The sequence below is a fragment of the Armigeres subalbatus genome, chromosome 1 (genome assembly GCF_024139115.2).
Source record: "Armigeres subalbatus isolate Guangzhou_Male chromosome 1, GZ_Asu_2, whole genome shotgun sequence".
Lineage (NCBI taxonomy): Eukaryota > Metazoa > Arthropoda > Insecta > Diptera > Culicidae > Armigeres > Armigeres subalbatus.
In genome coordinates this window covers 112,635,378-112,653,198 of record NC_085139.1, presented here as the reverse complement: position 1 = coordinate 112,653,198, position 17,821 = coordinate 112,635,378, and the positions used below count along the sequence as shown (strand labels likewise).

At 39.5% G+C, this 17,821-nt stretch overlaps 1 protein-coding gene across 1 annotated transcript in view; it reads right to left on the bottom strand.

Annotated features, from left to right (window-relative positions):
• The window catches only part of LOC134206439 (uncharacterized), a 234,118-nt gene that overhangs the window by 66,486 nt on the left and 149,811 nt on the right, over nt 1-17,821 (bottom strand). The window contains exons 12-14 of the mRNA XM_062682155.1: nt 2,255-2,417; nt 1,822-2,191; nt 1,551-1,759 (exon numbers count right to left, since the gene is read on the bottom strand). Of these exons, the coding sequence (XP_062538139.1) occupies nt 1,551-1,759; nt 1,822-2,191; nt 2,255-2,417 (742 nt within the window). The remainder of the gene's footprint in view (nt 1-1,550; nt 1,760-1,821; nt 2,192-2,254; nt 2,418-17,821) is intronic.

Genomic DNA, 17,821 nt, shown 5'->3' with positions numbered 1-17,821 from the left:
ACGCTAATTAGACCGGTAGTGCTCTACGGACACGAGACCTGGACGATGCTCGTGGAGGACCAACGCGCACTTGGAGTTTTCGAAAGGAAAGTGCTGCGTACCATCTATGGTGGGGTGCAGATGGCGGACGGTACGTGGAGGAGGCGAATGAACCACGAATTGCATCAGCTGTTGGGAGAACCATCCATCGTTCACACCGCGAAAATCGGACGACTGCGATGGGCCGGGCACGTAGCCAGAATGTCGGACAGTAACCCGGTGAAAATGGTTCTCGACAACGATCCGACGGGCACAAGAAGGCGAGGTGCGCAGCGGGCAAGGTGGATCGATCAGGTGGAAGATGACTTGCGGACCCTCCGTAGACTGCGTGGTTGGCGACGTGTAGCCATGGACCGAGCCGAATGGAGAAGACTCTTATATACCGCACAGGCCACTTCGGCCTTAGTCTGAATAAATAATAATAATAATATTTCAAGTAATCGACCAAATTTAGGAATGCGAAGTCTTTTTGATGAACAACATTGTTGCTTCTTAGGTAAAGACATATCCCTATCAGCACTTTTTTGACGTTGAACAACGTTTTTCCCCTTAGGTACTGGGTGTCAAATCAGAATCTAAAATTATGGACCGTCATGAAATCATGCAAGATTTTGAACGAAAATTGCACACTCATATTTCTCATTGAACTTATTTAGGTATGTATCAATCGACTCGAAAACACTCCAGCAATTTGTCAATTCCATTGGAACTCAAGATTATTTTCAGTTTGGAGCCAGCTAAGCCGACACGAATTTTGTTCAAATGCACTTTGATGATCGCTTAGCAACAGTCGAAAGTTTCCATCGGTGGTAGAATCATGAGTGTGCCTCAGAGGGAGTCGCCGATGAAAATAAATCGCATGGATGGCATCAGTAACAGTTAAGTGGATTTTTCTCTAAAAATTCTGATTTAGTTTTGTTGCTGTTTGCTATTGGCCTCGGCTCATTGAAAGAAAATCAGTTCTTTCAAGACCATCTTTCAAAAGAAAGCTGATCAGAAAAACAATTTCTCCAAAGTACAAAGCACAATCGCTTCGTTACGGCAGAAAGATCAATCGTAACGTTTTCTTTACATTGTTCAACAGCTACATTGCGATCGTGTCTTGTTACCAACCCTTCTGATTTGTTTGCCAAAATACCATGATGTTTGAAACATATGTTCAATGGTAGGTTTTCGAAGATAATAATTATGCCTTCGTATTAAAATGATTTTTGATTACGTTGATTTTGAAGCTGAGCTCGGAAACATAGCATCCTACTGAAAAGTGTTATGCTTTCTCAAGAGCGTTGTGGACCGCTCCTCCTTTACATATCGTTAAATTAAGAGTTTCATAAAGGATGGTAAGCTATTTGTCTTTCTTTCTGTCTATTTCTTGCAATGAATCCATGACTTTCCGATTCGTTTATTTACACCTTTTGTTTCGCTTCATTTGCATACGACGTCATCCATCTCATGGTTATTGTCAATTGCTTGTAGACTAAGTAATTCAGTTCCACTCGACGCTCCTCTACTTGGTGCACAAACAAGTGTCATCCATGTTGGCTCGTATCCAGGGTAAATATCTAGCCACTCTTGTATAAACTCCCGGATAACCCGCTCGCCCACATCCAACACCCCAGGACACAATACCAACGATTTCGTGTTTGTCGCCATGTCGCACCAATAATGGTCCTCCGGAATCACCTTGGCAGGAGTCCTGCTTTCCTTTTCCAGCACATAACTGAAACGACATAAATTCAATCACAAATTCTACACATAATTTAAAAAAAAAATTGGTATCACCATATTTGATGTTATTCGCGAAGCCCGGTACTTCATACTCCGGCACTGATCCAGTGTCAGAATGGGAACGTCTACATGCTGAACGATTCCTGGTAGCGTTCCGCCTTCCGAAGTGCGACCCCATCCCACCACGGTTCCAGTTGATCCCGCAGGCTCGCTACGGTCCTTCGGTAAGCAAACTGGTTTGATGGTTTTATTAAAATCCACTGGTTTTCGCAGCTTCAGCAGTGCAATGTCATGATTGTACGAGTTCTGATCGAAACTCCTATGCCGGATGATGGCTGTCACTGCTCGTTGGATCGCTTCCGTTTCCGTTGTGAGAAACTGATCGTGGTCGCCCAGGATGACGCGAATCTTGTTCCGCTTCAATCTGTAATCAAACGCGAAATTACTTTCAAATCAATTAAACCACCACTATGAAGTGAATACATACCGCCGAACGCAATGCGCTGCCGTGAGCACATAATCCTTGGTTAGCAGCGAAGCGCCGCAGTGGAACTGCCCATCATAAACCAGTCGAGCAAGCCACGGGTACTGGTTCACGCCGGTTGGTCGCCCTCCGACGATGCGAGTCTCTTGATTGGCGGTTCCACACTCTGAGAAAGATGCAAAAGAAAGAGGTGAGAAATGAGCTAAACTTCCAGTCTTATAATGCGCCTGGGAAGTAGGCAACAATCGATTGTTGGCATAATTGTAGCCATAATTTTGAGCTATCATTCCTATAGTTAGTTAAATAGTGATTTCTCATAACTGGTTTAAAACTCGACATTTTCAGTATTAAATATTGTACGTTTACTTGCTAGGTGGACACGGTTGGTTAGAGTAGCCGTTCCACCAAGTGTTCGTTAAAGTAGTCACTAGAGTATTCGCTGTTGGTTTGATCGAGACAAAGTAAACGTCAAAAAAATTCCAACCACCAATCTGAGTGAAAGAGCAAACATTTGTTTACCGGCAACCACGTGATTTTTGGCATTTGCATTTTTGGCGGACAAAAGAATGAGCACGTGTCCCGGTAGGTGAGGGGTAGTTAGATATATATGATATTTATTACCTGATCGTGAGATATAAAATGTTCAATACTTGCCCCAAAATACCGCGAAAAAAATACCTACATAATTTCATAAATTTCAGCGACTGTAATATTGAAGAATTGATTTCATTTGACTAAATATTTGTAATCATTAAAATTAAGTTTTATAAGACATTAACATTGCCGTCCCCCTCGATTTTTTGCGCTTACTCTGAGTAGCCGTACATGTAATCGGGAAAATCTTGATATCGAGTAAATCCACAATAATGTCCTATACATCATTGGCATGTTGGCATAGGCGTAACTAGAGTCTCGGTCTAGGGGGGGGGGGGCATGGCACCAGCTGGTGGGATGTAATTTTCAAAGGCGATTTAAAGCACTGTGCGCATGGATTGCAATAGAAATTGTTTGACTAAGTTTATCGCTCATTCGTCCTAGAACTAACATAAAAAAAAATCGTGAATAATACAATTGATTTCCAATGATGCTGTGATTGCTTCAAAACGCTGTGTCTGTGTCAACTTGTCTTCTCCATGTTACTAAACGTGGATAAGTGTGTAATCTAAGATTCAAGAATCTTCTTCGAATTATCTATAAATGAAATTCGATATGAGTATATTTCTGAAAGTTTTCAAGCATTTCCATGATTACTTAATGCAGAAGATCTCGATTTTTTTGATACTTGAAATTTTTGAAACTCTTAAAATGTGGAATAAATTCCACGAAATTTTGTCATAATCAATATAAGTATTCATGCAATTCCAAAATGTATGCTATGTGCTGAAATAGTTAAGCACCGATGAACACAAATTTGGAATCCTAAAGTGGTTTTTATGAGTCATAAAATTATGAGTCATAAATCAAATTACAGAATAACATAGGGTTTTTGTAGCTACTGACGTTAGGAAGAGGCTTTATTATGGTTTTCTGAATAGGTATTTCTCTGCAAAAATCAAAGAGACTTGAGAAGCAACCAAATCGATCTGAATTGTGCTGCAAAAGAAATGTTTTCTGATACGAACTGGTTTTTAAATCTATTTTTTTTTATCCTAAAAAACAAATTCTAACTAAAGCAGGCACAAAAGAGTTTTCCGATGATCCTTATGAAATCGCCAAAAAAATAAATGGAACAAGATCTTTTGAGGATTATAAAAATATTTCTTTAATGCAATCTCTGTTGTGAGTGCGAAGGTTGCCTAAGTTTTGTACTAATACTTTCAATGGAATGCGTTGTTGATTTTTCTGTCATTGTAACAAAAATTCTTAAGTTTTATAATTTTATAACTTTCTGTGCCAGAATTATATTGCGAGAGCAAAAAGCTCCATAGGAATTTGATCAGCTGTTTTGCGGCATACCTTGCGATTAACTCGAAGATTTTCGAAAGAATGGTCGTTCGAAATTTCATTGACCGGATTTGTGTACATGTGCTCATTTTGATGTAGTTGCTTCAGTCTTTTTTGAAGCGGATGATAGTTTAATTGAACAGAAATATTTATATCTTAATACAATTATGTTTTTATGTTTCTGGGACCAGGATACTAGTCAAACAAATGCAGAACAAATTTATTATTTTAAGATAGCAACTGAATTAGAAGCGGCATTGATTTTAGCTTAAAAATCGAGAAAATGTTCCCGGGGGTCCAACTTAAATATTTCGATGCTTTCCTGAACAAATGGTCATAGATGTGAAAGCGCAACAAAAAATATGTAGAATTCATTATCAAAATTAAGAAATATGTAGGAAATATGTAAATGAAATAAAAACTGACTAAGTTGGAATTACTTTTCAAAATTTTCTGGGGGGGGGGCCACAAGTAGGTCTGGAGGGGGCCAGGCCCCCCCGGCCCCACCTTATTTTTGCTAAAATTACCCTCTGAAAACGTCTTCACATTGATTTTGTCAGTTTTTGGGTTATTTCCGGTGAGATATTCTGTAACTTCTCTACAATAACCTCCGTTATTTGGTTTTAGTTCTCTATCGTGTGATCTAGAACTTTCTGTTCAAGGATCCCACAGATTTTCAATGAGGTTGAGGTCTGGAGGTTTGGAAGGATGCGGAAGCGTTGATTTGACATTGAAGTACAGCCACCCAAGTACTATCAAGCATTACATTATGGCACATCTATCAATCATAAACCGGTATGCTAAATGCTAATTGCATCTAATTGCATAAGATCAGTTTTAACGATGTGAAGTTGCATTTTTTTATCCACTGTCAGACAACGATGCTTTAAATCAGTATTACGAAAGCAGCGATGCATTACTTATGATTTATTTCAACATGTCAAAGTAATGAACCATCAATTCGACTTGATACTATTTTTTCAATTTATTTATTTCAGGCTCATTGGTTTCACTAAAAACTCAACGGAGCCGAGCGCGAATCGAACCACATTATGATTAAAATAGCTCTAATATAAACTTTAATGAAGTGTTTTTCTAGCACATTTTTTCCTCGGGCGAGGAACTGAGCTAGAACTCGAGCTAGACCTTGAAGCAACAAATTCAGCCCGCCGCTAATTCGCTTGTGGTATTATTGCCTCCTGGATAGCCTTTACCACATTTTCCAATGCAACTTTGCCCTTTTTCCGACGAAGGTTCTCCACATAATCAGTGGTGTTCTCTACAGTAAGCAGCTGCACTTGCTTCCAAGCTATCCTTCAAAATGCCCACATAGATTGAACGATCTATAGTACTGTTGATAAACGTTAGGTTGTTGATGCCATGTACACTAAAAGTACCTCAAACTATAACATGACCACCTCTGTGCTTCATAGTCGGAAGCATTTTTTTTTATCAAATGGTGCAGTCCGTCCGTCCCGAAAAAGTTAAATTTCCTCTTGTCCATGAATATGGCATTCTGCCAGAACGCTTGTGTATCAGCCACACATTTTTGAACAACTCCCAGTCGCTTAATATTCTAGGCAGATATGATATTCTTCCACAAATTGCGTCCACGATATCCTTCAACGAATATGATACAGTGATGCATCTCAAGAAAGAATGTCTCAAGAAAGTACGAATCAAATTCAAATAGGACGTTCAACATTGACTCAGGTGCACGGAGGTCTCTAGTTTTGAGGTGATTCACTAAATTGCATTGAAATCTAACAAAAATGGGGAGTTAATTTTGTTAAGAAAAATCATTGTTTTTAATAGTTTTTCAAGCGAAATCTTAAGATAAGATGCATTTAACTGGATATTTAAATCACGACGCATCAACTGAACCCATCGTAAACTATATACATATGATAAATCTCAATAAAACCCCACTACCTCCACTATTGGTGCTACCTCCACTAAGGGTACGGTTACCCTAATTGTTTTATTTTAATTTCAGAGCTTACTTCCTATTTCAATGGCCTGAAAGCTCACTGTCAAGTATAGGATCAGAAAAAGATAAATGATTTATAAATTAATTCCCTTGAGCCTTCTTTAATGTGTTGATATCTCACGAAGTGGGCGGATTTCGGTTCTGTACGGATTTCGGTCCCTCACGGTATTCGATATCCGTCCAGACTGTTTGCTGACTGATCATGATGTTCGCACACTGTGACAAGCTATCAGCAAGTTTAGAAGTACTAACCTTAGGATTTGTTCGATTTTCGTGGACAAAAATAGGGTTGTGATGGTTAGAATGCTTCGGCTTGCGGCCAATTCCGGACACAGTTTCAAGTAATTTTGTTCTTTGAAGGTTTTGTATTACATAATGCACCAACGATCAAGGCAGATTTCCAATACCAGCTATTTTGGACAAGCTTTTACCACCATTCTGGATACATTTTTTCATGTTGAACAGCCATTTTCATACAGAACAAATACTTTGGTGCTTGAGATTAATCGAACTTGCCGTAAATTAAACTTTATCACTTGTTATGTAGATGGAGATTTCCAACAAAACTCTGCATTTAGTAGATATTGATAAACTGACAGATCAATGTTGATTGGACAAACTTCCGAAAAATCCGTCAATTCTGCATAAGCACCTTACTGTATATGATTTTGGCATATACAATTCTGAGATGAGATATGCCATCTCGTATCTCGAATCTGGCCCATTTTCAAACCAGTTACTTATAGATCGATTTTGCCGTTCGTTTGCCGAAGCCTGTATATCAGCAGAGTGTTGTCAAGAGTGAATTTAGCTTTTGCACGGTGAAAACTCGGGGGAAAATTATCAACAAAAAATCAAGTATATATTGCTTTCCGCCACAACTTCTCTTGAGTAGTGCCATTATAAAGCATAATTGAAAGAATTTAAGTAACTTTTTTCAAATAAGCACAGCAAATAATTTTGAAAATTCAACGATGTGTAAAATTGCAGCTCATCCCATCAAATGCATTAACATTCGATATTCAATTAAATTTGACTGAATTTTACAAGCCAGCACAGTTTAAACTTATTTCAATTTAAAAGAATAGCGAGATCGATTGAATGTTACGTTTATTTGCATGCTCCAAATATGTGCATGAAAATACATTTAAAATCACAACATATTTTTATCTGTGAGCGTAACTATATTTAACCTTGTAAGTTAAAACGACTTCTACTCTATTTGTTCGGCAGATTTCATTCAACTGACGCTACTGACTTTCTCTTTTGTACATTAGTTGACCAAAATAGTTTGAATTAAGAATCGCCATTCCAGAAATCAAGGTCACAATCAATTACGCCCATTTGAAAAAAAAAATCTCTAGAATTATTCGAATTGCTCCATCGTTTACCTTTTTAATGGTGGATTCAATTTTTTTTTGTAGGTGGACGTCAGGGCAGCAAAATAAAATTTCCATGACGAATTAGAAACTTTCCATAAATAATTAGGAAATTGTCAATAAAGAAATCGGGGTATGAGCAATGAATAAATATAAAATTTCCACATATAATGCAAAATTTCCATTAGCAATTGAGAATTTTCCACAAAATAAAAATAAATTCGCGGTTTTAAAAGAAAAATTGTTAAAGCATAAAGAAATCAAATTGTTCTTCGAACAAAATACAAAATTTCTGTAAATAAATCAATATTAGCAATGAACAATTTCAAAATTTTCCACAAAGAAAATATTTTTTTATATAAGAAATTTCCACAAAATAATCAATAAAGAGCAATGAAAAATAACACTTTAAAGGGATTTATAGAAAAATGCTCAGTTTGATTGCTTTTTCATATTTTTTCATGGAAATTTCCATACTTTTTTATTGGAAAAAAACTGCTAATACTGCTAATATTGATTTATTTATGGAAATTTTGTTTTTTTTTTCGTGAAACATTTTGATTTCTTCTTGGAAAATACTTTTTATATTGCAATTGTTGCTTTTAAAAGTGCTTACTAATTTATGTTTTGTGGAAAATTCTTAAATCTTAATTGTTAATGGAAGTTTTGCACTATTTGCATTATTTATTTTATTTAACGCTCATACCCTGATTTCTTTATTGGAAATTTCCTATTTTTTTATGGAACATTTTTAGCAGGAGTTTTTATTTTATTCTGTGTTATGTGTGCACACTACCGCCACCTAGTTGCCGCTTGTCCACTCACAGTGCATTTAGCATTGGGCGATAATGTTTCCGTGACGATGCATTTTTTTTGCATTTTGTTCTATAAGCCTTATAAGGCTAATTCTGTGTGATTTCATGTTCGTCCCTACATTTCGAGACTGGTAAGTACCATATTCAGGGGATAATTCATCCTTTCCAAAATGATTATCTGTAGTGTTTGTGATAGCTGACACATGTTTTGTGTTTTTGTCTTTTTCTGATGAATTTTGTCAATGCTTTCGCAATTGTCATTAGCACTTTCACTAATTTGGAGTATATTCAAGAAAGAAGAAGAAAAATAAGAAGCCAGCTGGCAAATCTCATTTCAGATACAAATTAGGAAGATTTCAATACATTCATTGTATTGAAATCTAACAATGTATTAATATTTTAGTACAATACCTGTATACAAAGTTTAGGTTTCTTGTTTCAAAATCTTGCAGAATCGTAAATGGGCATTGCAAATGCTGGGTAATGCATACCATTTGTACTTCACGTACCTGAAGGAATAAAATAGACCTCATCTTGCTATCCTTAGTCTCTTACCCAGCAATTCTCATCTCCTATCCCTACCTCCCCATGGAGCCGACCGGGGTAGGAGAAACCTTAGGGAAGATAGGGTATCCAACCTCGGTAGTAACTATGATCGTATTCTGTCATAGGTTTGCTCCTCTCCGGAGGTGCAAATCTGATCGAGCGTCTGTTCCCCATGTTGAGGACGGCTGATCATCGAACGAGCGCCAGTAAGTAATTTGTGGGGAACCATGCCTGTTGAAAAACAGTTAAGGCCCGATGCCCACGTAGCGTATTTTCAACGCTGCGTGCACACGGCGTTAAAAGGACGCATGTGTGCATCGGGAAAAAGCGGTAACGCAGCGTCGCCGCACCTGCGTTTTTTCAACGCCACGTGCACGCAGCGTTGAAAAAACGCTACGTGGGCATCGGTCCTAAAGCAGCCATTAATGACGCAGCGGAGAGCAACATTAGCTAAGTAGTCGGCGGAACGATTGATTCGACGAAGACCATCTTTGGTGATGCGCAAGAGGACATTGTGTGGTGGCGAAGGATGAACCACGACCTCCTCCAACTCCACAGCGAGCCCAGTATCCAAAAGTCAGCTAAAGTTGGAAGGGTACAATGGCAGGGCATGTTGAAAAAAATGCCGAACAGCAACCCCGCAAAAATGGTGTTCACGTTCGACCTGGCAGGTATGGGAAGCTGTGGAGCGCAGTGGACAAGGTGGGCAAGACTTTTGGTCGAAACTTACACCCAAAACAAATCTGATAGACATTATACATCTTTGGCATATTCAAATCTTCCGAAATTGTATATGCCAATTTATTATACAGTTTCTGCAGATCTGTATTGAAATCTGACATTAGCTGGTTGAGTGTAGTTTTCGGTTAACTTATAACGAATTATGGCTGGAAGAGAATTTTATACTGAACGAATAACTGATTGTTTATACTGAACGAATAACTAATAAAGTGAAAGGAAGAGAATCCTTGAAAAGAATAAGAAAATCAATGCTGCAAATCATTTTCGACGAAACGTCCATTAGACCAAACGCCCCATCGACTAAACGTCCTCTCGACTAAATGTCATTCGACCAAACGACATTCGACTGAATGTCATTCGACGAAGTGTCCCAAAGCCAAATGCTACCGTGGTACATGGTTCCGAGAAAGCCTCCTTGAAAAGCCTAAAGTCATCATTTCTGAGAATTTTTCAAGGACGGTAGAAAATGAAATGATATTTCGGGAAATCCAAAAATTCTTGCAATTGTAGAGATCCTTCTACACAGATAGAAAAATCCACTGAAACATACGCCAAAAATCATGCACATAAATGGAACACCATTATTGGCGTATTTCCACACGGGATACAGCCTGAATGTATACAATTTTAGACGCGAATCGTCAATATTGCACACAAGTTGTAAGAAATCTTGTTAGGAAGAGGACCATTTCAGCGAAGAATAGCGTAAATTTCCACTTGTCAAGTTTTACGCGCTGTTTATTTTTCATTATTTTTTTCTGTGAGGATTGCCATTATTCCAAAAAATCCAGACATAACGGGTGGCCACTAAATAGCGGGAATGAATGGCTCGGGAAGAAAATTACAAAGAAGTAAGGTTCCAGCTGATATACCTTATACACAGAGTTGACCTTAGTATTTAAACATAGATTAATGAATAATAGCATATGGTCCGTGGTCCGCCGTGCGGCGTAGTTTAATCTTGCAGGTATTACATGACCGTTGGACGGCGGCTATCTCCGGATGATGCTTCTTATCCTATTGATGAGTTGCATCGTGTCTTTGGCTAATCTCGTTGGAATACAATGGAGTTCGGTCTACTTAAAATCCTTAAACAGTTTTCGAAACATGTTCACGTTCAAAATTGTTCACCGTGTATTTTTCCCATGATCTTGTACGCTAGAAAAAAATGTACAATGCTTATTCTTTTTGTTTTGATGGCATGTTTAAAACAACTGAACAATTTAGAGTAAAAGTATGTGGGCGATCATTTTCTGAATATTCTAAGGATTCATTAACATGAGGAAATATTTCTCTGAAAGCATTAACGTTCTCATAGAAAAGTATTGAAGTATGGAAATTTCCGTTTTCAGTGACCACTTGTTATATCATTTAGAAAGCTCTATTCTTTGCCCAATTTTTCTTGAGGCTTAAGAAATTTCTGTATTTATTTTTGGAGGATTTTTCTGGGAGAATTTTGAAAGAATTTGTGCATGTATTATTATATCAGGGGTCTCAAGCAGCCTTACGAGTAAAGGCATAGGATTGCCAGTTGAAAGCAGCCCAAGTTTCAGTTGGAATGTAGAGCCATTGAAGAAGAAGAAGAGGATTCTTATATAAACTCCTGGAGGATATTAATTATAATATTAATATATATATATATATATATATATATAATTCTTGGATAATTCTTGGAGAAAATTTCCAAGAATTTCCAAAAGATTTTTTTTAACGAATGCCTGAAGGGATTCCGGTCAGTTTATCCGAAGAAATTCTAGGAGGCAATGATAAATTTTAATTTTATTTTTATGAAGAAATTTTCGTCAGACCTTTTTAATAAATTTCTGGGATATAATCTCTAAGAATTTTTGGAGGAATTTTATATTCTGCCCGCGTGGATCCCAGGATTCAAAACACATTTTAGAACTTGTGATTTGGTCCTTCTCTAATTTGGTGGTACATATACCCAGAATCATATTCAGACGAATGATAAACCTTATGACGTGAAGGATGAGTTCTATGAGAGCCTTGATAGATTGTCATCGGGGTTGCAAATACGCAGATCGGAAGAGAAAGTTTCTGTCGTCATGGCATTGGTACGGAAAGCCTTCCCTAGTAGCACACATGTTCCACATAAGCTACTGTAACTCATATGTGATCAGATTTAGTCACAATCAAGTTATTGCACCCATTTTTGTCTGACTCGTGCTGCTGGGGTTAATTCCACTACCAATAATAATGGTCTGGGACTTGTGACTGCTAGGGGAATGGCAATCAGCAGTAAGCACGTAAGAATACCCGCTACCTAACGGCAACATCCGAGTGGAGACTTTTGTTCACAGATAGACCACGAGCTGATCGACGGACAGCATTTATCAGATGTTATGGATGTAAGGTCCTTCAGAGGCCCAAACATTGACTCGGATCACTACTTTGTAGTTATAAAAATTCGGGCGCGACTTTCCAGCATCACGAATTCACGAAACAACAGAAGGTTGCGTTTCAATATCCAACGTTTGTCAGTTGAAGGAGTTGCTTAACAGTACCACCAGAAAATAGACGGACGGATAGGAGATGCTATAGGATCTGGGGACATCAACAGATTGTGGGAAAATATCCACGAAGCTGTGACTACAATAGCGCAGGAAGTGTTAGGCACTGCACAGCGACGCCAACGAAATTGTTGGTTTGACGAGGAGTGCCAGCGAGTGACGGACGAGAAAAATGCTGCAAGTAGCCGAATGCTAGTGGCTCGTTCTGGTTCCAACAGAGAGCGGTACAGTGTAGCAAGGGCAGGAGAGAAACGAATTCAGCGCAGAAAAAACGCACCACGAAGAGAGTGTGATAGCTGAAGCGTGTGAGAACGTGGATAGAAACGATATGCGGAGGTTTTACGCAACTGTCAATGGCGTACGGCATAATACTGCACCATGTACAATGAATGAAAGGGGAATTTGTTGACAGACAAGACTATGGTGGCAGCCACATGGAAGGAGTACTGCGAAAATTTGGTAAGCGGTGAAAATGAAGGTGTATTAAGGAGCGGGATGGACATAGTCGGCAATGGTCAAGCTGTGGAACCACCCACGCTGGACGAGGTAAAGAAGGCTCTAAACGAGCTGAAGCAGTAAAGCTGCAGGGAAGGACGAGAACCCGGTTAAGCTTCTCAAAAACGGAAGTGTGCAGCTGCATGAGTCAATCCACCACATTATCCAGAACATATGGGAGGATTAAGAACTGCGGTAGGCATGCCTACCGGCTGGTTGGATGGCCTCATATGCCCAATCTAAGAGAAAGGGCAATAAGTCCGTCCAGCTATTTGACTTCGCCGACGACATAGATATTATGGCACGTAACTTTGAGAAGATGGAGGAAGCCTACATCAGACTGAAGAGAGAAGCTAATAAATAAATTCAGCCCTACAGCACTCCAGTAAATGCTACTATCTTTGCCTAATAAACTCTAATCTTCTCGCGGTTTTCAGCACAACATTCTGTATTTAATTATACAAGAACTGAATGAGTATTATGGTTCTTGATCGTAAATTGTGCCGTCCAACTGCAAATCATTGTTTTTGGATGTTTCTGCATATAAACTTCCAACGAGCTTAGCACCGCCCAAACGTTGACCGATTTGGCTGAAATTTTGTCCAGAGCATCAGGATATCAACTAGAACCGAATAAAAGGGCGGCCCATCAAAAAAATTGAAAAAGTGTTTTTTGAGCCTCCCTACTGTCCATTTTCAGGTCGGTTCCCAAAGGATCACTTCGAAGAATTCTCTTGTTGGCCATTTCTGTAATAGGTGTCACCATGATTTTTGATTCTGATATAATCACTATATACAAATCTAACGAAATGGTTCAAATAGAGACGAAAAAACACAATTTTGTTGTACTTTTGGATCGCCAAAAAAATGGAACTCGTGGTCAAATTTACTGCATCTGATCCAGTGACCCACCGAGTTACTCCGGATAGGAGGAGGATGGGTGGAGTAAAACAGTGAATAAACCAGGCTTATACGATGACAGCAATTATAATTGTTATCCTCCACGTACTTCACTAATTATATTTTACTGGAAATTCCTCAAGAAAATTAAACAGGAATACCTTTGACAATTTCTCCAGAAATTTCTGCGGAAGTTCCTCAGCGAATTTGTCCGGAAATTTGTATGGGAATTTATTAAGAAATTTTATTAAGAACTCATCCGAAAATTCATCAAACGAATCCTCCGGTAATTCCTTCGGGAACTCGTTTGGAAATTTTGTAACAAGTACGTTTTCTTATTTAATTGAATCCCATGGAAAATCTATAATAGAATTTCATAAGTTAGAAAGTATTGCATGAATGTTCGTTTTGCTTAATAAGATCCCTAAAGTTAGTCTCCACACAATCGCACACCTCACGCCTTCGAAATGGTTGCATCTGGCATACAAGCTAATCAAGTGAGTTCCCATTACCAGTTACACACGCTAAACATGAGACCCAAGCCAACCGCGCGTCATTTCGCTATGCAAATTAGCTTGAATAGAGGGACAACGACCCGCAAATGCGCCATTCAAAATACATTGACCTTCCTTATTCGACTTTGGACTCTACTTCCAAGATCGGAGAGGATTTGACTGGATGTTTGAAAGCCGTCAGAAAGAGATGTCGCGATGCCCGCTAAATCTTTTATGTCCAATTGCGAGAATTAGCGTTCGTGATATTATCTTCGGGTAATATCACGGCAACCGGGGATTATTTTACAGATTCGCAGTTAATCTGAGGCAATTTCCAACTCTAATCGATCACTTCGATTCGATCAGTGGAAGAGGCAAAAGTGGTCCGTATTTGTTTCGCGTCGTGGTGTAATTTAAAATGTTAGTTTGTGACATGGTAGCTTTTTGTATGATGTGTTAACTTTTCCTCCTTTGTTCCCCTAGTTGATCGTCAATCTGTAATTTGTTCGATCTAAGTTGCGGCAGTGCGTGTTACTAGTTTAGGAAAGGTAAAAGTGCGATATAATTGCAACCTAGTTAGGTCCCCAACCAAAAGTGCGTGTGCGTTTCTTTTAATTAGGTGCGAGGCAGCGAAGCCATTTGCCGTTACACCACCATCCCATTAGAGACCGCTTTTGACCCCACTCGTCGGCGTCGAGGTAATCCCGGGGCACACGTGGCCGGAAGAGGGCCGCGTCACGTTCCTTTTACGCGCCCTAGACAGGCAGGCTCATCCAACCCATCAGCGTCCAACCGACAGCAGCGAGAACTATTGTTCCACGAACGGACGCATGTGCCGCGTTCAAGCGTAAGACCACGCGCCAGGTGAGAGAGTCATCAACGATCGACACGTAAAGCCGTCGACATCGGGCCGGAGTAGTGCGTAAGCAGCTCTGTGTGCTCAGCCGCCGACTCATCACCATCCAACCATCCACGTAAAACCTAGGTAGTGAGTATTTGCATGCATTTTGTACTGTGAACGTCCATGCGCATGAGGCAATAAATTTCAAGTACTTAATTGCCTCCGTTAAATGATTGGTACATGATCAGCGAGTGAATGAACGGGTAACGCACAAACAACACGCACGATACACTGTAGGTTGATGGGGATTAGATAGTATGCGATAGTGTAGCAATATGTTAAAAGGGGGAAGAAGAAAGGCCTAGGCAAAGGAATAAACGAGATGTAATAAAGCTCTTTGTTTGACTGTATTAAAGCTTCGTGTTATACTTGATGTGTGTGAATGTAGAAATTATAGCGTACAGCATACTGCTATTCGTCTCGAACTTGATGAAGTAGATTCCCGTAAATGTAGACAAACAGTCAGTCATCTGAGAGGAGTTCCCATGTCTTTTCGCGGACGAATCATCAATTTCAATTTGTAGTCGTGATAACTTTTCATTCTAAAGCGTGATTTATTCGTTTGATTGTGGAGAGCTGGGCCAGTGATGAAAACTGATTGTGAACGGTTAATTGTCTTTGGAGCGGTTCTGGTAGTTGCACGTACGTGATTTAGAGTCTTGCGGCGTCGATACGCTCACGCTAAGTACGACGGTTTTGACACAACCAGTCACTTCCCTCCCCGATTTCGGGAAACATTGACCCTATCCTCTGGATAGTCTCAGGCCGGGCAAACCTTAAACTGGTGGGTGGTCTCCTTCACGGAGTGGCGCTTAAGCCATCCATTTAACCGGGGAACGTGACGGGTTGGCGGGTTATAACTGGCGCCCAACAAAACAAGGCTTTTTTCTCTTTTGGTGTAACTGTGTATTGTATCATAAACTTTTTGAATTTTCTCTGATTTACTTTGGTTGAAACATTTGTCTAAGGGGACGAGACTTGTTTAAATTTTTGTTTCTTCTAGGATATTTCTCAATATTTGGATAAGTTGTTATTTTCGTCATTTATTTATTTATTAATCCTTGTTTATTTCAATATACATCGTTTGGTAGTAATTAGACTTAATTATAAAATTCTTCCTAAATAATAAATTATGCAAGTGTAATTTTTCAATTTGTGTAAATTAAAAAAAAAAAAAAAACATCGTTTCTGTTAATTATTGGTAAATGTTATTTGTTATTTATTCAGCTATTTAACCAAAATAGTTTCTCTGGATAATAATTATACTATAGCAACTCGTATCTTCAATTATTGTCCTGAGCGCTTGTATCATTGCTATTTTTGTCTTCTGGTTGAAGTAATCAAATAGATTGAGTAAATCAATCAACATGAACCGTTCACTGCCAAGAGCAGAGGACCTCAATCTCGAAGAGATTGACTACGAACTATCTATCCGTAACCAACCAGAAGATGTTTTTAAACTTGATGTCCAAGGGAAGCAAAGGCATTTGAGATTACTATTCAAAGCCGACCAGAAGGAAGGACAGAATTATAGGTCAAATCTTAGTATACAAGATGAAGCTGAACATATAAGTGCGAGAATCGACAATTTGGAAAAGGCTCTTTCCAAAAAAGTTGAAGCCAAATATGAGTCGAGGGTAATTCATTACTATTATCGGGTTAAAAGGTGTATGGCAGAAACGGAGGAGGGTAAAAAGCTGCGAAGAGAGCTCAGTCTTAGGATCGAAAAGATAATGCAGTTCTACCAGTTTGGTCCTTCATTATCCCCGTATAAGGAACAGATTAACACGATCATCCAAAGATCGGAGGGGGCCGTAGGGTTATCAGGTCAGGACAGTTCAGCCACACCAAAAACGAGTACGATTAAGCCTGTACGACAAAGCGAATGGGAGTTTCCTAATCCCCCAGGTGCACCGGCGTCATTAATTCCGGAAGGTTCAAATAGAAGACAGGAGGATACAATCGAGGTATCGCGCTCGGAATGGGAGGATATGAAACGAATGTTAGCAGAGTTGACGAGAGACAATAATCATCATGGTGGAATGAACCGGGAGGACAGAACTCGGAACTCGGGTAATATCGAACGAGTAGGACAGCAAGTCAATGAGATGAATGAACCGCGACGAACAGTACGCCGACCAACGAGCTATGCTGATGAACTTACGGACTCGGATTCGGAAGACGAGGATCCTCAACAATTCAGGCGAAACACCAGGATAAATGGGAATGGAAATGATCGCGGTAGTTACGAGGAGTCGATGTACAGCTATGATAGCGGGACCATTAGGCCCGGCTATCCGAGAGGAAGCAGGCACGGTCGACACAGGCAAGAGCGATACGAGGAGAGAGGTCATGGCAGAGTAGAGAAGTGGAAACTAAGATTCTCTGGCGATTCACGAGGAATGTCAGTAGAGAATTTCATCTACAAAGCGACGAAACTGGCAGAACGGGAAGGAATTTCGAAGGGTCTTCTGTTGAGGGACATCCACATGCTTCTAGAGGGGGCTGCATCGGATTGGTTCTTTACATACGTCGACGATCTAGTGACGTGGGAGGATTTTACGAACGGAATAACCTACCGTTTCGGTAACCCTAACAAGGACCAAGGCATTCGGTCAAAAATACAAGAGCGGAAACAACTACGTGGAGAATCGTTCATAGCTTTCGTGTCTGAGATCGAGAAGCTAGATCGCATGTTGTCCAAGCCGTTGTCCCGGAGAAGAAAGTTCGAGGTTATTTGGGACAATATGCGACAGCATTATAGATCGAAAATCTCGATTGTACGCGTGAGAGACCTGCAACACCTAATCGATCTTAATTATCGCATTGACGCTG